The sequence below is a fragment of the Elephas maximus genome, chromosome 6, assembly GCF_024166365.1.
Source record: "Elephas maximus indicus isolate mEleMax1 chromosome 6, mEleMax1 primary haplotype, whole genome shotgun sequence".
Taxonomy (NCBI): domain Eukaryota; kingdom Metazoa; phylum Chordata; class Mammalia; order Proboscidea; family Elephantidae; genus Elephas; species Elephas maximus.
This window is the reverse complement of record NC_064824.1, coordinates 56,699,047-56,720,111: the sequence shown is the minus strand read 5'-3', so window position 1 is coordinate 56,720,111 and position 21,065 is coordinate 56,699,047. Positions and strand designations below refer to the sequence as shown.

At 35.1% G+C, this 21,065-nt stretch overlaps 1 protein-coding gene across 17 annotated transcripts in view; it reads left to right on the top strand.

Annotated features, from left to right (window-relative positions):
* BAZ2B (bromodomain adjacent to zinc finger domain 2B) overlaps positions 1–21,065 on the top strand; it is a 468,630-nt gene that overhangs the window by 441,690 nt on the left and 5,875 nt on the right. For 13 of the 17 annotated variants that reach the window (XM_049888762.1, XM_049888761.1, XM_049888760.1 and 10 more), the window contains 7 exons: positions 210–865; positions 1,544–1,820; positions 1,985–2,140; positions 2,518–2,678; positions 7,186–7,496; positions 7,889–8,024; positions 11,928–12,074. In XM_049888762.1, coding sequence (XP_049744719.1) covers positions 210–865; positions 1,544–1,820; positions 1,985–2,140; positions 2,518–2,678; positions 7,186–7,496; positions 7,889–8,024; positions 11,928–12,074 — 1,844 coding nt within the window. The remainder of the gene's footprint in view (positions 1–209; positions 866–1,543; positions 1,821–1,984; positions 2,141–2,517; positions 2,679–7,185; positions 7,497–7,888; positions 8,025–11,927; positions 12,075–21,065) is intronic. The other 4 variants (XM_049888774.1, XM_049888773.1, XM_049888770.1 and 1 more) reach the window with 1 other exon arrangement.

Genomic DNA, 21,065 nt, shown 5'->3' with positions numbered 1-21,065 from the left:
TTTTATATTTTTTTATATTTTAAGTTTTTGTAATAACTATACATTAATTTTCCCTAGATGAAAAATATAATCTAGAAACAAAAATGTAAAGTATTAGGTAATCTAGAAAAGGACCATTATAATATTTATATATTATAATTTGATAGATAGTAATAAAATATAGTGGTTTGATCTGGAGTAATACTTCATAATACTTTTCAATTTTGTAGGACTAGAGGAAATTGCAAAAGAAAGAGAAAAACTAAAAAAGGCAGAAAGTATCCAGATCAAAGAAGAAATGTTTGAGACTCCTGGGGACACTTTAAATTGTTTAAATACAGATCACTGTGAACAAAAGGAAGATCTTAAAGAAAAAGACAACACAAATCTATTTCTTCAAAAACCTGGCTCTTTTTCCAAATTAAGCAAGCTTTTAGAAGTAGCTAAAATGCCCCCTGAGTCAGACTCTATGACCCCCAAACCAAATGGTAGTGCAAATGGGTGTACATCGTCTTCTCAGAACAGTGGGAAACATTCACTGGGCAGCCTTCAGTCAACAGCAACACAAAGCAATGTGGAAAAGACAGACTCTAATAATCTGTTTAGTCCTGGTTCAAGTGGTCCAGGGAAGTTCTATAGTCCTCTCCCCAGTGACCAGTTGTTAAAAACGCTGACTGAAAAGAATAGACAGTGGTTTAGCCTTTTGCCCAGAACACCTTGTGATGACACTTCACTTACCCATGCTGATGTGTCAGATGCACCTTTAGTGGCTCCTCAGCCTCAGCCACCACCTAAGTCACCTTCACCTGCCCCAGCTCCTCTTCTCGGATCATCTTCCTCTCAGAATCCTATTGGCCTAAATCCATTTGCCCTATCACCTCTTCAGGTTAGTACTGGTAACTTTAATTCATTTTTATATTTCTTTAATCTTTGACCCCACAAAGATTTTCATTCAAGGTAGAATCAGTTGACAGTTATTTTATATATATATATATAATATATATATTAGGAAACCCTGGTGGCATAGTGGTTAAGTGCTGTGACTGCTAATCAAAAGGTCAGCAATTGGAATCCACCAGCGCTCCTTGGAAACTATGGGGCAGTTCTACTCTGCCCTATAGGGTTGCTATGAGTCGGAATCGACTCGACGGCAGCGGGTTTGGGTTTTTGGTTTTAATATATATTAGTTATAATACATTATAACTATTATAATATAATGTTTTCGAATGGCCACAGTTTGAAAACAAAAGAGAGTTAGAATTTCGATCACCAAGCCTTATTAGAACTACAGATTTCTAGCCTATGTCTAAGCCTAAAACATTTGCTTCTCTAATTACTTGTAACTTGTCATTGTCACAGAATTTCTGAAAGGGAAATTATTTTGACTGGGGAGCAAATAAGAACATGAAATTTAACATTGTTGTGGCTATTATAAAAACTTAATAAAGTAGATTTTCCTCTGTGAAAAGTAAAAGTATTTTTTTCAGAAAGTAATTTTAAATTCTAAACGTTTTTCCAAACTTCTTATATTATTCTACTTTTATCATGTTTTGCTTTTTTGTAGATAAAAAGTGGCGTATCTATGATGGGACTTCAGTTTTGTGGGTGGCCCACAGGTGTACTTACTTCCAATATTCCATTTACATCATCACCTTTACCTAGTCTGGGATCAGGGTTGGGATTATCAGAAGGGAATGGCAATTCATTCTTGACTCCCAACGCTGCTTCAAGTAAAAGTGAATCTCCAGTGCCACAGAATGAAAAAGTTTCTTCAACTCAACCTGCAGCTGTTGAAGTAGCAAAACCAGTAGATTTTCTTAGTCCAAAACCTATTCCAGAAGGTAGGTACACTGCGATGGTTTGTAGCCATTTTATTTCATTATTACAGATTTCTATAACTGAATCTGTGATGGTTTATATATAGTTCATAAGTCTTGATTTGCATTTTGCCATGATTTCATATTCAAAATGTTTGTAAAAGATCTATGTATTTATTTTGACTTAGAAATGCAGTTTGGTTGGTGGAGAATTATTGACCCAGAGGACCTGAAAGCTTTGCTCAAAGTGCTACATCTCAGAGGAATAAGAGAAAAGGCATTACAAAAGCAAATTCAGAAACACTTGGATTATATTTCTCAAGCCTGCATCAAGAATAAGGATGGTATGTATCTAAGAGATTTCTGCTTTCTTGCTTGAAAAGTTATAATTAATTATTTTAGCTTAAGGCATACTTTCATATATCTTTATTATTGATAGGCATTTTTCTTATTTTGCTCAACAAACAGTAACTGTTTACATTTCTTAAATTGATATTACTTTCTTATAATTTTTTATGCCCACATGCATAACATTTTATATTTCTTAAAAATATTATTCCTACTTTTAGCAGTAGACTGCTTGCACATATACACGTGCATTTGTATGTGTCAAGTTAGGTGTACATGTTGCCCCTGGAATTTTATTCACATTCTGGAAGAAATCTCTGAGGGGAAAAACTTAATAAAGTGGATTTAAAAATTAATTTCTTTTCAAACATAGTTGCTATTATTGAATTAAATGAAAATGAAGAAAACCAGGTAACTCGAGATATTGTGGAGAACTGGTCAGTAGAAGAACAAGCGATGGAAATGGACTTGAGTATTCTTCAACAGGTAGAAGATCTAGAACGGAGAGTTGCATCAGCAAGTTTGCAAGTAAAGGTAAAATTGACTTGTTTTTAGGATAATGAAAGGTAACTAATATTTATTTCCTGCCTACTATGGGGTCTCTATGAGTCAAAATTGACTTGACAGCAACAGGTTTAGTTTTTTTAATTTGCCAGGTACTGTGCTAAATGTTTTCAAACTGTATCTTGTTTAATTCTCAAAACAATCTTGAATTAATTTTACAGCTAAAGAACCAAGCTCAGAGTAAGTAACCTGCCAGTGGTCATACACTAAGTGGTTAAATGTGGGTTTAAATCAAGTATGTCTGACTCCAGACTCCCATGTTATTTTTACTAAATCTTTCTGCCTTCTTATTGGTATTCAAAAATATCACTTCTGGTATTCATTCTTTACCACAAGCAGAATTTTACCGTTTTCCCCATGTTACAAGTAATGCTGTAGTACAAGTCCCATCAAACTCCTGCTTATAGGACCAGGAATTCCCTTGTACGCAAGCCATGTTACATATCAGACTTTTACTCTATATAATTGAGAGAACAATATAGACAACCACACACCCCACATATATTCGTAAAGTTTTTGTTTTATCTACTAGGCATTACCATATCACAAATAATGATCAGAATTGGCTTCCAATGAACAGGCAAAAGGGAAAGCATTACCTTTGTGCAATAATTTTTGATTTTGTGAAGAGGGGTATGATGGTTTCCTCAACTAATAATAAACTGATATCTCTGAGAATAAATGGATGGATGATGAGTAAGCATGAAAGGAAAAGACACCTGCAAAGGTTTAGAAAATTTAGTCTCGATGTAATTTGGTCTTTCATTTTTTATTCAGAATGAAAAAATTATGATGTAATAGTATCCTATCCAATAATTAATAATTAATATTATTTCATAATTAGCTTAATTTTGGCATTTGGAAACTTTTGAAGATCTCCAAAAAAATGTAGTTTCCTGGAGCTAATGAAATATCTTTCTTGCCACAAACATAATTACTAACTTTGGGGAGAAAAAAATATATATATATCATTGGCTAAGTCTATTTTCCTGGCAAACTATATGTATCCTCTTCCTGGTACTATAATTCTGTATAAAAAACTCCTAATTTATCTGCAATCTTCAACAAATGAAACTCTTCCACTAGTTAATTTTGTGGAGAAATAAAAATTATTCCATTTAGTGCCATAATTTTTTTAATATGTTTGTTTGATCTCTTACGTTACACATTCTACTGCCTTCTTAAACTGTGACTTTTGAAAGTAATTTACATGATCTTAGTGCCTAGGCTTATCTGTATGAAAGCCAGTTATTAGAGAGGAGATGTGAAGAGGTTTGCCCTGATGCTAAATGATCCTCATGTGCCTTGGTCTTTAAGCTATTACATCTGCTTCTTATAGTCCATCTTTTCCGCTCTCCTTGCCATTTGTTACTACTTGCTGGTTTATATTTGATTCGTTCTATTAGCCCTATTTTCCTCCAGCTTCCCTCATCTAATTTGCCAATTCCAATAGGACAGCATATCATCAAACTTTTTAAAATTACATGTAAAGTTAGAGTGTGGGCCTGAAACATTTTCCTGGTGACATATTCAGATTTGATGGCTTGACCTTATCACACCACTGGCTGCTTAGCCAGATGTTCTTGGTTGTGTTCTCAGTAACTAAAATAAGTAGGATTTTTTTTTTAAGTGGGATGTTTTAATATTATCCTCTTAATAAGGTATTACTGAATTATTCTGTATTATTTCTAAGACTTGAATTGTAACCATTAGACTTGAAGAAGAGTCCAAAAACACAAATGATAAAAAAAAAAAAAATCCACCAAACATTCATTTTAACCAAAGGAGCAGTGGTACAGTTGTTAAGTACTTGGCTGCTAACCAAAAGGACGCAGTTTCAACCCACTAGCCTCTCCATGGTAGAAAGGTGTGGCAGTCTACTTAAGTAAGGATTATAGCCTTGGAAATACTATGGGGCAGTTCTACTCTGTCCTATAGTGTCACTATGAGTCAGATCGACTCAGTGACAATGGATATAGACAATTTAATGGTTTCTTTCTTTTTTTCCTTATAAAGAAAATAGATTTATGTTTAACCTGATGAACTAGCCATTAAGAAGACACATTAAGCGGATGGCCTGGGACTATTATACGGGTTTATTTCTATTTTCAATATTGCTAAAAATTCAGAAGTGTTTTTTTATATTGTAGGAAACTGAGTTCCTAGTCCTAGTTCTGTTTTTGAGAATTTACAAAAACGCTAATCATTCTTCCAGCTCCTCTAAAGACAGCTCTTATGTCTCTTTTTAAACTTTCTCTTTTCAAGCTAAATCTTATTAATTTCTTCAACCATTAGTTCTGTGAAATGGTTTCCAGGTTCCTGATTCTCTTCTGAATAAGCATCAGTGTCAATACACTTCTTCAAGTGTTATACCCATAACCATATATAAGGATGTCTGAATCTCTGCATGAGACTTCCACTTTCCTTAATCTAGTACTCTACTTCTTTTAATGCTATTTAAACCTGTTTTTTTTTTTTAAAACCTGTACTCACTTTTTAGCATCCATCATACTATTGCTTCACTGAGTGTGCACTGTAACAAAACTCCTTGGGCCTCTTTCAAAGTGCTCTTAAGTGACATCTGTCACATGCGGTGCTTCTGTGATTAGCTGCATGAACATTAAAACTGAAATTTGTATTTTATCATTGTTAATTTTTTATTAATTTCCTTTGAGTACATTTTTTCTACATATGGAACTATTCATAGTTCTGTTACCCAGAATATTGAACTTCCTTCCTAGTTTTAATAGCAGTCATCTAAGTTATTCCTAAGTGCATTAACAGGACAGGCCAAATATAGTCTTTGGGCATTGACACTGAGGACAGTTTTCCAAGTTGACCAGCTGTGTTAACTGCCATTGTTCGTATAGAGTTTTCAACCGTCTAAACTTCTCTAATTCTAATGTAGTCGTCATTTTTTGTTTTGTTTTATTTTGTTTTCTCGTCTTGTCAGTTGCTTTGCAGAAATCAAGATGTACTATTTTATAGAATTCCCTTGATTAAGCAATTTAGTATGCCTTTCAAAATATGGGAATGAAGTTCATTTGATATGACTTGTACCCTATGCTTATGCAAACTATTTACAATTCCATCCTTCCTTTCTAAATATAAATGATTCTAATGAATTAAAGGTGAATTGATGCCAATATGTAAGCATATAAAATAATTGTCTCTAAAGGAATTTAATAAAAAGGATAGTGTTCATTTTGTTTTTATTTACTGAGCATTTACTGAGTACCTGACAGTGGATTCCACAAAATTGAATAAAATGTGGTTCCTGCCATTAGAGAGCCTGCCATATGTTAGGGGAAGTAAAATATGTACAAATGTATGCAGAATCTAGTAACTAATCACAGAAAAGTACAGAGTAACACATGAATTTAGAAAAAGGATACACTACTTCTGGTGGAGATATGGGAGATCAGGGAAGATTTCATGCAGATATTGAGATGGAATTTGAGAAGATGAATAAGCTTTTCACAGTTAAAGAACAGGGTATGCCATGCTAGGAAGTGGGAGGAGCACGAGCAGAGCACTGGGATCAGGAAGGTCAGGACGTGTTTGTGGAATGGCAAGATGTGTAATTTAACTGAAGGATATATGTATGAATGGGAACATGAGAGAGAGGTAGATTGAGGTACTTGAATGCCATGGTAAAGATTTTGAACTTTCTTAAACACTGGAGAATCTTTGAAGGATTTTGAGCTAGAAGTTCAATAAAAGGAAGCTGAGTTATTCATTGACTCAATTAACATATATGAATTGAGTGCCTACCATTTGCCTTCATTGTGCTAGAGGTAAAATGAGTAAAAGCAGACATAGCCCTGCCCTCACGGAATTTAGAGGTAGAAAGATGTTAATCAGATAATCACAGAGTATAAAGTTACAACATGACAAGGCTATGGAGCATTATATTCTGTGAGAGCCTAATGAGAACCTGTAATCCAGGGTGGTCAGGGAAGGACTGATCCCCTGAGGAAGTGACTTTTAAGCTGAGAGCTGCAGGATGGGTGGAGTTAACTAGATAAAGAGGAGCCCAGAAAAGCTGTAAGGCAAAGGTAACAGCTTATGCAAGGCCCCTGTGGTCCAAGAAAAATGGTGAGTAAAAGAGCCTGTATGGAAGAGTAGTGGAAGGAATGAAAACAGACAGGAAGAACAAGGCTCAGAGGCTACCAAGAGATTTCCATTTCAGTGGTCCTATGCAGTTAATATAAGCATCTCAGTCAAAAATCCTTCAGAGTACTTTGTTGATTTTTATACTTTCCATAATATCAAAAGTTGTTAAATTTTCCTTCTTAAGCATTTCTTAAAACTGTTTTAAAATTTTTGTTTTTCTTGTTTCTGTCTAGTATTAGGAAAGACAAGGTAAAGATCCTTGAGATCTGCTGGTGTCTGATGCTGTATTTTAAGTAAAGGTAATTCACCCACCAGGCATTTTGAGAGAAAACAGTAATAACACTACTCTCTTGATATATAGGGTTGGATGTGTCCAGAGCCTGCATCAGAAAGGGAGGACTTGGTATATTTTGAACATAAGTCATTTACTAAATTGTGCAAGGAGCATGATGGAGAATTTACTGGCGAAGAAGAAAGCAGTGCACATGCACTAGAACGGAAGAGTGACAACCCCCTAGATATAGCTGTAACCAGGCTGGCTGATTTGGAGCGGAACATTGAAAGAAGGTATCTGAAGAGCCCCTTAAGTACCACCATTCAGATCAAACTGGATAATGTGGGCACAGTTACTGTCCCTGCTCCTGCACCATCCATTAGTGGTGATGGTGACGGGTAGGTTATTGAGATTAACTTGAAAAATTATTGTGCTTCTTTGCTAATTGGAGCCTATTTTCTATTGCCTGTTATCTATGTATCTTCTTGTATGTCTGTGATCCGTATGGATCATGCTATTTGCATGATGCTTTGTAAAAACCTTTTTTTTTTTTTTTGTTATGTGCGTTGATAATCCTTGCAAAGTGATCTTACATTTACCTGGTCGTGACTAAGCTTTGAGGCACGTAGCCACAGTCTGTGCACTACATCCAATTTAGTTGCTTAAACCTTATACTTATTGGCTGTTACATGTTTTTGTCATTGCTTGGCTTTCAGTGTGATGATCGTTTCACATTCAGTAACCATAAATGTAGACATGACCTACTTAATTTTTCTATATTTCAATGCAGAATTGAAGAGGATATTGCTCCAGGGCTCAGGGTCTGGAGAAGGGCATTATCAGAAGCTCGCAGTGCTGCGCAGGTAGCTCTGTGCATTCAGCAGTTACAGAAATCAATAGCATGGGAAAAATCAATTATGAAAGTTGTAAGTGTTTTTATTTAAGAAATACTATGACTAATTTAATTTGTCCTTTTTTCCCAACCTCCAGATCTTTCTTAATGATATATTACTTACTGTCAAAGTATAATGCATACTGTATTTGAGAATTTGCCTGATTTTTAAATACTGTGTAGTTGGACATCTTCCTCCTAATTTTGAGGTTTTTGAGATACCAAAATATGTTCTCTTTTATTTTTGAAAATCTTGTTTCTGCGTCCTTTGAATATTGCTCATGACTCTTACTAAAGTTGTCTTTCTGCATTCCATCAGTATATTCTTCATTAGCCTAAATATTTTGAAGGCCCCTTCACCCTTGTGACATTGTAATTGGTAATATCTAATACCTTCACTGCCTTCCTAAAATGTCTTGCATTTTTATCAGTTTTCATTTTAATCCCAAGAAATACATGGATAAGTAAATGCAAAATAAACAGAGAGCCCTTAGCTTATATATTTATGTAATTTATTTGGCATCAGATGTGGCTGACATGAAGACTAAACATTTTAGTCTTCCCTCTGATAATTAAAACTGGTTTTCCACCTTCTTTGTACAGGTTCAATCAGTTGTTACCATGTAGTGAGCCTCTACTTTGTGTCAGGCACCTATGTGCTGTATGTTCAAAAACAAAAACTATATTTCATATGTTTTCCAGTGAGGTATTTATTTTAAATCATGTATAAGTTGTCCCTCTTGTCTCTTTTATATTATATATTATGTTATAATTTGTATTATTTTATGAATCACCTTAACATTTACTTTAGAATTGAGACTAGCTTTAAAATTTAGGCGTTTGAAATTTGTTTTCAAGAACGGCTTGGGGTGAAATTCCTTTACTTAAAATGACCGTTCCCTGAAGAAAAGAAGTGATCCGTAAATAACAGCATTTTCCCTTCATTTTTACCTCTATGCTTACACTACTTAAGGCCTGATTGATTCTATATAAATAAATGTGCTTTCTTCTGTTGTTTTTCACTTCTTCCTAAAATATTCACAAAATAATGAATTTGCAGTTTTCACTGTATGTTTAAATTTAGGTTTTTCCAAATCCAGGTTAGAATTTTCCATAAATTTTAAGGCATTTTCAATTTATCTGGTAGCATTTTTACTGGGTAAGGTTTCTGTAATTTACCCTTTTAAAAATCATATCAAAAACTGTTTAAAAGTTATCTTGGACAAATACATTTGGTGAAATCTAGGACATTATCATCAAAAAAAGATTGAGTTCCTATATCAAAATGAAATTTCTACAGTTGTTTCTCATCTCCACCGAAATAATCATCACAGTGTAGTCAGTTTTGTTATAAGCCTGTACCTAGAAACCCAAAACTTGTACTGAGATCTGTATTTTTATTAGGATACTTACTTTCTGTAGTCTAAAGCTTTTTTCAATTTTTGCAAATTCATTAACCTTTCCCACATTATTAATACAGCTCTCAAATCTTTTTTAAAAGTTTAACAATATTTGCTCAGAAACTACCATGAAAATATGCAGAGTTTTGTATTCAAAGATTAATGAACATTTTGTAACCTTTAATTAGAAATTTAAAAGCGCCTATAATAATACAGCAAACCCTGGTGGCGTAGTGGTTAAGTGCTATGGCTGCTAACCAAAAAGTCTGCAGTTCAAATTCACCGGGCGCTCCTTGGAAATTTTATGGGGCAGTTTTACCCTGACCTAGAGGGTCTATGAGTCAGAATTGGCTCAGTGGCAACAGGTTTGGTTTTCTTGGTTTATAATAATACAGGGTTACTATTGAGTCAGAATTGACTCAATGGTATTAAGTTAATAATAATCCTCATGGTATCCTAAACAAAATGTTAAATTGCTTGATAGCTTTACAAATATTCTCTTGGTCAGAGCCCAAGCTTACCAGGAAAGGAGTTGCCATAATTTGCTCCCAGATAATTCTCTGCCCAGAGTATGCTTTATATTGCTGTTACTTTTAAAAACTAGGCAACATCCACAATTCCTTAACTGTAGTAGCAAAGGACTTAAAACCAAATATTAATGTATTTGCTTTAACATCCTGTAAGCTGTTCCTGTGATTTTCAAAAGAGCTATAAGTTTGATGTTTGTCATTCCTTCTTAATAAGTATCAGAATATTATTCTGTTTTTTAATCATAAGCATGAGAGCTAAGACTTTGTAGTATTTTAGTTATTGTAGAAAACAGTGAGAATTATGTCATGAATCTTATTTTTAAATTACTGTTTATTTTATAATTGTTATTTTAGAGGCTTAAAGATAACCTTCCAAATGTTATTTCTCAGTGAGCAAATTTACAATGGAAGAAAGATGTGGCTGTCTGCTTCTGTAAAGGTTTACAGCCTTTGAAACCCTGTGGGGGCAGCTCTGCTCTATCCTTCAGGGTTCCTAGAAGTCGGCACCAAGTGGACGGCTGTGGGTTTGGGGTTCCTTTTTGTTTGTGTCCTTTGTAACTTTACAATGAAAGTTTCAAAGTTAAAACTCAATTTTGGAGATACAGTTTAACACCATATTAAGGAATTTAGTGATGTGGTAATAGAAAAAGTCATAAGACAGATAATCATTCTTGGAATGTTAAATTCATGCTGCTTTTAATCTTAGTACAAATGCCAATTTTGATATTGCTAATATATTAAATATATTTAGTAAAAATATGTTAAGTTGAATAGTGTGTATCTGCTATTTTGATAAGATTCTTAAAGTATCACTAGTGTACCTGCTTCTGAAAGGTGACAGCCTTGAAGACCCTGTGCAGCAGCAGTTCCACTCTGCACACACGGGTGGCCATGAGTCAGAATTGAGTGGACAGCAACTAACAACAACAGCGTACATGTTGAGTTAGAGAAGATGTTCCCAGATTAGGATTTAATGTACTGAAAAGTAAACAAATTAAGCTTAAACAATTAAGCTATCTTGTTATAAATTTAAAGTAGTATAAATGATTTCTAGTTTAAATGTTTTTGTTTTAAATATTGATTATAGGACATGTTATATTGTGACTGAAAATATGAACTAAATATCAAAAAAGAATGTTAGTTTTTACCGTTTTTAACACATCTTGAAAAATTATACTTGTCACTTTCACCTTTCTTCTTTCCGTTTGTGAAATCTGTCGTATAAAGTATGTAAGCGTTAAACAGTCTTATTTTGCAGACTTTAAAGTTATGTACTTCAGCTTTATGGTACTAGAAATTTTTCAATAGGGAAGAAATAATTTTATTTTTAGCTCTACAGAATAAATCGTGACCTCTTAAATTCTTTGGTTTAATTTATTGTATCTTTTTCCTTTAAAATTATTTTGTAGTGATACATTTTATATGCTTTTGATTTGGGTTGATTTGATTTTCAAAGTTTCTTTTAAAATCATTTTAAAAGCAAAAAATAGATGAATAATTTAGTCAACATCTACGGGGATTTTCGTTATTGTATACAATTCTGATCTAAATGCAAGTTTCTTGATTTTGATCTTTGCTAATAACTCTAACCTTTATTCCTTTCTCAGGATATCACAAGGATGCTAAGAGAATCAAAAGATAAAACACATTTTTTTTAAAAACCACCACATATTAAAGCTATTCATTGCTTTATGTGCTGTAATGTCATGTTAATTATTTCATATGTTAATGTGTACTTGCTTCTGAAGTGTGTGCAGGCATTCAGCCTCTAGCTTTGTTCTTTGCGGTGTACCTGAAATGTGCATTGACCCCAACAGAACTGCTCACCCCGTCATGTGGTCCATATCTGTGTAATGAGAGATACATAGATGTGTATGGCTACTGTATATTTGTTAGCAAGCGGAATGTTCATTACTAATATAAACTAGGAATTTTGGTTTGTTTAACATCCCCATAACTGTTATTCAAAGCAGAGGGTTAACTTTAAATGATTTTCATGTGTTGTAGTACTGCCAGATCTGTCGAAAGGGAGACAATGAAGAGCTGCTCCTTCTCTGTGATGGCTGTGACAAAGGTTGTCATACATACTGCCATAGACCCAAGATTACTACTATACCAGATGGGGACTGGTTTTGTCCAGCTTGCATTGCTAAGGTAAAGCTGATCAAAAACTAAGCTTTTAAGTGCCAGATCAAAATGCAAAGCTTTATGTTCTTTATATAAAATTCACGTACCATAAAATTCACCTTTTAAAATGTACTACTCAGTGATTTTTAATATATTCACAAAGTTGTGCAGACATCACCATTACCTAATTCTATATTTTTATCACCCCAAAAGATCCCTCGAACCCATTAGCAGTTATTTCCACTTCCTCCTTCTCCACAGCCCTTAACCACCACTAATCTACTTTCTGTCTCTATGGATTTGCCTATTCTGGACCTTTCATATAAATGGAGTCATACAATATGTGGCCTTTTGTGACTGGTATCTTTTACTTAGCATAATATTTTCAAGGTTCCTTCACATTGTGGCATGAAACAGTACTTCATTCCTTTTTATGGCCAAATAAATTACATTACGTAGATATTTATCCATTTATCATTTGATGGACATTTGGATTTTTTCTACTTTTTGGTTATTATGAAAATGCTATGAACATTCTTTACAAGTTTTTATATGAACATATGTTTTTAGTTCTCTTGGGTATATACCTAAGCACGGAATTGCCAGGTCATATGGTAAGCATGTGTATTTTAAGTCATTTTCCAGTCATATTTAAAATACAAACCTGTAAACTCATACCATTAATTAAGAGAGAAGCAATATGATAAAATGAAAAGAAATGGGTTTTGGAGTTAGAAAACAGGGAATAAGAAGTATAAAAGGATCAGCATGTGTTGCGGGCCAAACTTTTCACTGTTTCCTACCTCAGCCACTCTCTCCCATCTTTATTCTCTTGACCTAATCATTACCAGTAACTACAGCCTGTCCATAAACTCAATCCCAAACATACATCCTGTCCACTAACTCCTTTTCTTTCCAACTCATTTCCTACAGCTGTCCATCTCCTTTGCTGGTTTTTCTCACCTCCCTGATCTGTAAACATCAATGTGCTTTCTTAGCTTTAGTGTTAGCATCTGTAAAATGGAATAGTATCTGCTTTGTGGAGATTTGTGAGGATCAAATAAGGTCATGTATGTAAAGTTTTATGAGCTGTAAAGTTCTGTGAAATGTTTTCATTAATACTTTAATGTATTTTAGGATATATTTTACAAAATTGCAGGCATCCCTTGTGATATCATGTTTATTAATAATCACTTTAATTTCTCATTACTTGATCATTTTTTGTTCTATGTATTTAAGTGTAGTTTAGTTTTTTTTTTTAGCAATAGTCTTCACTAGTTGTACATAAATTATGCTTTAGCATCATTATTGTCAAAAAAAAGTTACAGAAAATTTCTCTAATATTTTATGAATTACTAATAGATAAGTATTTTAATTCTTAGAGATATCACCTGCTAGGCCATTGTAAGTTTTGTTTTCAGTGAATTTACTTAAATTAGAATTCTGGCTGTCATTCAAGGAGTAGACTAGGAGACATTAGAGCTATGATTCCTTCTAAGCCCTTCTATGTGAGATAGTTTTCTATGCATTTGCTTTTTTCATTCTTAAATGTAGTAAATTAGATGTTAATGTTTCTTACAACAGTGAAAATGTTCTGAGCATTTTTTTTTTTATTTAAGAAAAACTTAAGGCTTATAAAATGTTTCACCCATTAATTCGTAGTTATTTAGAAATATTTATGCTATACATTTTGCTCTTAAGTGGACATTTTTATACAGATCATTAAAATTTAAGTATTTTTATTCCAAGTGTATGTGTGTATGCATATGTCCATATTTATATATGCTCACAGATACACATATTACAATTTTCAAACCCTAGTGCCTGCAAAAGCTAGGCAAATAAGCATGAAAAGAGCTTCTTGGATCCCTGGTGGGGACTGTGGCAAACAGGAGAGTCATGCCCCATCTAACTGTGATCCTCACCTCTCAGCTCCAGACAGTAATCACATAGGAATGTAGGCCCAGTGTTTCAGGATCTTTAAATATGTCAAGAGAAGTCAATATTATGGATTTTTATATATATCCTCCCAAATTTTTTTTTTTTTAATTTTTATTAAGCTTCAAGTGAACATTTACCATTCCAATCAGTCTGTCACATGTAGCTTTACATACATCTTACTCCCTTCTCCCACTTGCTCTCCCCCTATTGAGTCAGCCCTTATAGTCTCTCGTTTCCTGCCAATTTTACCATCTTCCCTCTCTCTCTATCTTCCCATCCCCCCTCCAGTCAAGAGTTGCCAACCCACTCTCCCATGTCCACCTGATTTAATTAGCTCACTCTTCATCAGTATCTCTCTCCCCCCCACTGACCAGTCCTTTTCATGCCTGATGATTTGTCTTCGGGGATGGTTCCTGTCCTGTGCCATCAGAAGTTCTGGGGAGCATTGTCTCTGGGATTCCTCTAGTCGCAATCATACCATTAGGTGTGGTCTTTTAATGAGAATTTGGGGTCTGCATCCCATTGGTCTCCTGCTCCCTCAGGAGTTGTCTGTTGTGTTCCCTGACAGGGCAGACATCGATTGTGGCCAGGTACCAACTAGTTCTTCTGGTCTCAGGATAATGTAGGTCTCTGGTTCAAGTGGCCCTTTCTGTCTCTTGGGTTCTTAGTTGTCGTGTGACCTTGGTGTTCTTCCTTTGCCTTTGCTCCCGGTGGGTTGAGACCAATTAATGTATTTTAGATGGCCGCTTGTTGGCATTTAGGACCCCAGGCGCCACAATTCAAAGTGGGATGCAGAGTGTTTTCATAATAGAATTGTTTTGCCCATTGACTTAGAAGTCCCCTCAAACCAAGTTCCCCAGACCCCAGCCCCTGCTTCGCTGACCTTTGAAGCTTTCATTTTATCTCGGAAACCTCTTTACTTTTAATCCAGTCCAATTAGGCTGACCTTCCTTGTTTTGAGTGTTGTCTTTCCCTTCACCCAAAGCAGTTCCCATCTACAGATTGATCAATAAAAAGCCCTCTCCCTCCCTCCCTCCCTCCCCCCTTCGTAACCACATAAGTATGTGTTCTTCTCCGTTTTTTCTATTTCTCAAGATCTTATAATAGTGGTCTTATACAATATTTGTCCTTTTGCAACTGACTCATTTCGCTCAGCATAATGCCTTCCAGATTCCTCCATGTTATGAAATGTTTCAGAGATTCGTCACTGTTCTTTATCGATGCGTAGTATTCCATTGCGTGAATATACCACAATTTATTTACCCATTCGTCCGTTGATGGACATCTTGGTTGCTTCCAGCTTTTTGCTATTGTAAACAGAGCTGCAATAAACATGGGTGTGCATATATCTGTTTGTGTGAAGGCTCTTGTACCTTTAGGGTATATTCCGAGGAGTGGGATTTCTGGGTTGTATGGTAGTTCTATTTCTAACTGTTTAAGATAACGCCAGATGGATTTCCAAAGTGGTTGTACCATTTTACAATCCCACCAGCAGTGTATGAGAGTTCCAGTCTCTCCGCAGCCTCTCCAACATTTATTATTTTGTGTTTTTTGAATTAATGCCAGTCTAGTTGGTGTCAGATGGAATCTCATCGTAGTTTTAATTTGCATTTCTCTAATGGCTAATGATCGAGAGCATTTTCTCATGTATCTGTTGGCTGCCTGAATATCTTCCTTAGTGAAATGTGTGTTCATATCCTTTGCCCACTTCTTGATTGGGTTGTTTGTCTTTTTGTGGTTGAGTTTTGACAGAATCATGTAGATTTTAGAGATCAGGCTCTGGTCGGAGATGTCATAGCTGAAAATTCTTTCCCAATCTGTAGGTGGTCTTTTTACTCTTTTGGAGAAGTCTTTAGATGAGCATAGGTGTTTGATTTTTAGGAGCTCCCAGTTATCTGGTTTCTCTTCATCATTTCTGGTAATGTTTTGTATTCTGTTTATGCCCTGTATTAGGGCTCCTAGGGTAGATCCTATTTTTTCTTCCATGATTTTTATCGTTTTAGTCTTTATGTTTAGGTCTTTGATCCACTTGGAGTTAGTTTTTGTGCATGGTGTGAGGTATGGGTCCTGTTTCATTCTTTTGCAAATGGATATCCAGGTATGCCAGCACCATTTGTTAAAAAGACTATTATTTCCCCAATTGACTGACACTGGTCCTTTGTCAAATATCAGCAGCTCATACATGGATGGATTTATATCTGGATTCTCAATTCTGTTCCATTGGTCTATGTGCCTGTTGTTATACCAGTACCAGGCTGTTTTGACTACTGTAGCTATATAATAGGTTCTGAAATCAGGTAGGGTGAGGCCTCCCACTTTCTTCTTCTTTTTCAGTAATGTTTTGCTTATCCGGGGGTTCTTTCCTTTCCATATGAAATTAGTGATTTGTTTCTCTATTCCCTTAAAGTATGACATTGGTATTTGGATTGGAAGTGCGTTGTATGTATAAATGGCTTTTGGTAGAATAGACATTTTTACTATGTTAAGTCTTCCTATCCATGAGCAGGGTATGTTTTTCCACTTAAGTGTGTCCTTTTGAATTTCTTGTAGCAGAGTTTTATAGTTTTCTTTGTATAGGTCTTTTACATCCTTGGTAAGATTTATTCCTAAGTATTTTATCTTCTTGGGGGCTACTGTGAATGGTATTGATTTGGTTATTTCCTCTTCGGTGTTCTTTTTGTTGATGTAGAGGAATCCAAGTGATTTTTGTATGTTTATTTTATATCCTGAGACTCTTCCAAACTCTTCCCTTAGTTTCAGTAGTTTTCTGGAGGATTTCTTAGGGTTTTCCATGTATACGATCATGTCATCTGCAAATAGTGATAGCTTTACTTCCTCCTTACCAATCTGGATACCCTTTATTTCTTTGTCTAGCCTAATTGCCCTGGCTAGGACTTCAAGTATGATGTTGAATAAGAGCGGTGATAAAGGGCATCCTTGTCTGGTTCCCGTTCTCAAGGGAAATGCTTTCAGGTTCTCTCCATTTAGAGTGATATTGGCCGTTGGCTTTGCATATATGCCCTTTATTATGTTGAGGAATTTTCCTTCAATTCCTATTTTGGTTAGAGTTTTTATCATAAATGGGTGTTGAACTTTGTCAAATGCCTTTTCTGCATCTATTGATAAGATCATGTGGTTTTTATCTTTTGTTTTATTTATGTGATGGATTACATTAATGGTTTTTCTGATATTAAACCAGCCTTGCATACCTGGTATAAATCCCACTTGATCAGGGTGTATTATTTTTTTGATGTGTTGTTGGATTCTATTGGCTAGAATTTTGTTAAGGATTTTTGCATCTATGTTCATGAGGGATATAGGTCTAAAATTTTCTTTTTTTGTAATGTCTTTACCTGGTTTTGGTATCAGGGAGATGGTAGCTTCATGGAATGAGTTGGGTAGTATTCCGTCTTTTTCTATACTTTGAAATACCTTCAATAGTAATGGTGTTAAGTCTTCTGTGACGGTTTGGTAGAACTCTGCAGTGAAGCCATCTGGGCCAGGACTTTTTTTTGTTGGGAGTTTTTTGATTACCGTTTCAATCTCTTTTTTTGTTATGGGTCTATTTAGTTGTTCTACTTCTGAATGTGTTAGTTTAGGTAAGTAGTATTGTTCCAAGAATTTATCCATTTCTTCTAGGTTTTCAAATTTGTTAGAGTACAATTTTATGTAGTAATCTGATATGATTCTTTTGATTTCATTTGGTTCTGTTGTGATGTGGTCCTTCTCGTTTCTTATTCGGGTTATTAGTTTCCTTTCCTGTTTTTCTTTAGTCAGTCTAGCCAATGGTTTATCAATTTTGTTAATTTTTTCAAAGAACCAGCTTTTGGCTTTGTTAATTCTTTCAATTGTTTTTCTGTTCTCTAATTCATTTAGTTCAGCTCTAATTTTTATTCTTTGTTTTCTTCGGGTGCCTGATGGATTCTTTTGTTGCTCACTTTCTATTTGTTCAAGTTGTAGGGACAGTTCTCTGATTTTGGCTCTTTCTTCTTTTTGTATGTGTGCATTTATCGATATAAATTGGCCTCTGAGCACTGCCTTTGCTGTGTCCCAGAGGTTTTGATAGGAAGTATTTTCATTCTCGTTGCTTTCTAAGAATTTCCTTATTCCCTCCTTGATGTCTTCTATAACCCAGTCTTTTTTCAGGAGGGTATTGTTCATTTTCCAAGTATTTGATTTCTTTTCCCTAGTTTTTCTGTTATGATTTCTAGCTTCATTGCCTTGTGGTCTGAGAAGATGCTTTGTAATATTTCGATGTTTTGGATTCTGGAAAGATTTGTTTTATGCCCTAATATGTGGTCTATTCTAGAGAATGTTCCATGTGCGCTAGAAAAAAAAGTATATTTTGCAGCAGTTGGGTGGAGTGTTCTGTATAAGTCAATGAGGTCCAGTTGGTTGATTGTTGTAAGTAGGTCTTCCGTGTCTCTATTGAGCTTCTTAATGGGTGTCCTGTCCTTCTCCGAAAGTGGTGTGTTGAAGTCTCCTACTATATATGTGGAGGTGTCTATCTCACTTTTCAATTCTGTTTAAATTTGATTTATGTATCTTGCAGCCCTGTCATTAGGTGCGTAAATATTTAATATGGTTATGTCTTCCTGATCAATTGTCCCTTTTATCATTATATAGTGTCCTTCTTTATCCTTTGTGGCGGATTTAAGTCTAAAGTCTATTTTGTCAGAAATTAATATTGCTACTCCTCTTCTTTTTTGCTTATTGTTTGCTTGATATATTTTTTTCCATCCTTTGAGTTTTAGTTTGTTTGTGTCTCTAAGTCTAAGGTGTGTCTCTTGTAGGCAGCATATAGATGGATCGTGTTTTTTTATCCAGTCCGTGACTCTCTGTCTCTTTATTGGTGCATTTAGTCCATTTACATTCAACGTAATTATAGATAAGTAAGTTTTTAGTGCTGTCATTTTGATGCCTTTTCATGTGTGTTGTTGGCCATTTCATTTTTCCACATGCTTTTTTGTGCTGAGACGTTTTTCTTAGTAGCTTGTGAGATCCTCATTTTCATAATGTTTAACTTTGTGTTTATTGAGTCGTTACGTTTTTCTTGGCTTTTTTCTTGAGTTATGGGATTGATATTCCTTTTTGTGGTTACCTTTTTATTTACCCCTATTTTTCTAAGTAAAACCCTAACTTGTATCCTTCTATTTCGCCTTGTATCACTCTCCATCTGGCAGTTCAATGCCTCCTATATTTAGTCCCTCTTTTTGATTATTTTGATCGTTTATCTATTGATTTCCATGATTTCCTGTTGTGTGTATTATTTTGTTTATTTATTTATTTTTTAGAATTAGTCTTAATTTGTTTGTTTTTGTGCTTTCCCTGTTTGAGTTGCGTTGATATCAGGACGTTCTGTTTTGTGACCTTGTATTGTGCTGGTACCTGATATTATTGGTCATCCGGCCAAACAATCTCCTTTAGCATTTCTTGCAGTCTTGGTTTAGTTTTTGCAAATTCTCTAAACTTGTGTTTATCTGTAAATATCTTAATTTCTCCTTCATATTTCAGAGAGAGTTTTGCTGGATATATGATCCTCGGTTGGCAGTTTTTCTCGTTCAGTGTTCTGTATATGTTGTCCCATTCCCTTCTTGCCTGCATGGTTTCTGCTGAGTAGTCTGAACTTATTCTTATTGATTCTCCCTTGAAGGAAACCTTTCTTTTCTCCCTGGCTGCTTTTAAAATTTTCTGTTTGTCTTTGGTTTTGGCAAGTTTGATGATGATATGTCTTGGTGTTTTTCTTTTTGGATCAATCTTAAATGGGGTTTGATGAGCATCTTGGATAGATATCCTTTCGTCTTTCATGATGTCAGGGAAGTTTTGTGTCAGGAGTTCTTCAACTATTTTCTCTGTGTTTTCTGTCCCCCCTCCCTGTTCTGGGACTCCAATCACTCGCAAGTTATCCTTCTTGATAGAGTCCCACATGATTCTTAGGGTTTCTTCATTTTTTTAAATTCTTTTATCTGATTTTTTTTCAGCTATGTTGCTGTTGTTTCCCTTGTCCTCCAGAAGTCCCAGTCTACATTCTAATTGCTCGAGTCTGCTCCTCTGACTTTCTATTGCGTTGTCAAATTCTGTAATTTTATTGTTAGTCTTTTGGATTTCTACATGCTGTCTCTCTATGGATTCTTGCAACTTGTTAATTTTTCCACTATGTTCTTGAATAATCTTTTTGAGTTCTTCAACAGTTTTATCAGTGTGTGTTCCTTGGCTTTTTCTGCATTTATCCTAATTTCATTTGTGATATCTTTAAGCATTCTGTAAATTAGTTTTTTATATTCTGTATCTGATAATTCCAGGATTGTATCTTCATTTGGGAAAGATTTTGATTCTTCTGTTTGGGGGGTTGGAGAAGCTGTCATGGTCTGTTTCTTTATGTGGTTTGATATGGACTGCTGTCTCCGAGCCATCACTGGGAAACTAGATTTTCCAAGTAGTTGGCTGGTGCGCTGGCTCCTAGTTCTGAAAACAGTCGCTGTCTGCCCGTATTTGTTCGTTTTCCGTCTCTAAGTCTGTGCTTGTTGTTCAGAGTTCGTAGATTGTTATGTATGTGATCGATTCCCTTGTTTTTCCGAGTCTTTGTTGCAAGAGGGATCCGCGGTAGCGTCCACCTAGTCCGCCATCTTGGCCCCGGATCTCCTCCCAAATTTTTAACATTGGCAACAAATTCAGAGCTTTTACAAGCATCCTAAGAGCCAAACAGCACATTCTGTGGGCTGTTTACAGCCTGTAGTCCACCGGCTACAATTTCTGATATATAAATATACAAACGTAAGAGAAATGCACCCTTGGATGTGTAATCTGGTAGGTTCTGCCTAAGACCCACTGAAGTTTCTGTTTGAACTTGGCTCTAACAAGATGGAGAGAAGCGGGGGGTCTCTCCCCAAGAACGAAGCAATCAGGTAACAGAGTAAACTGTACAAGCTTTTATAGTGTGTGCACCTCCACTGTCTAAACATCATTTATGGTATTAAAGACATTTATGTTGAGACATCATTGTCCTTTCTTAAACATCACAAAAGTCTTTTTATTCTCTGATTTTACTTTTATATTTTCTTTCTATATTAATTCATT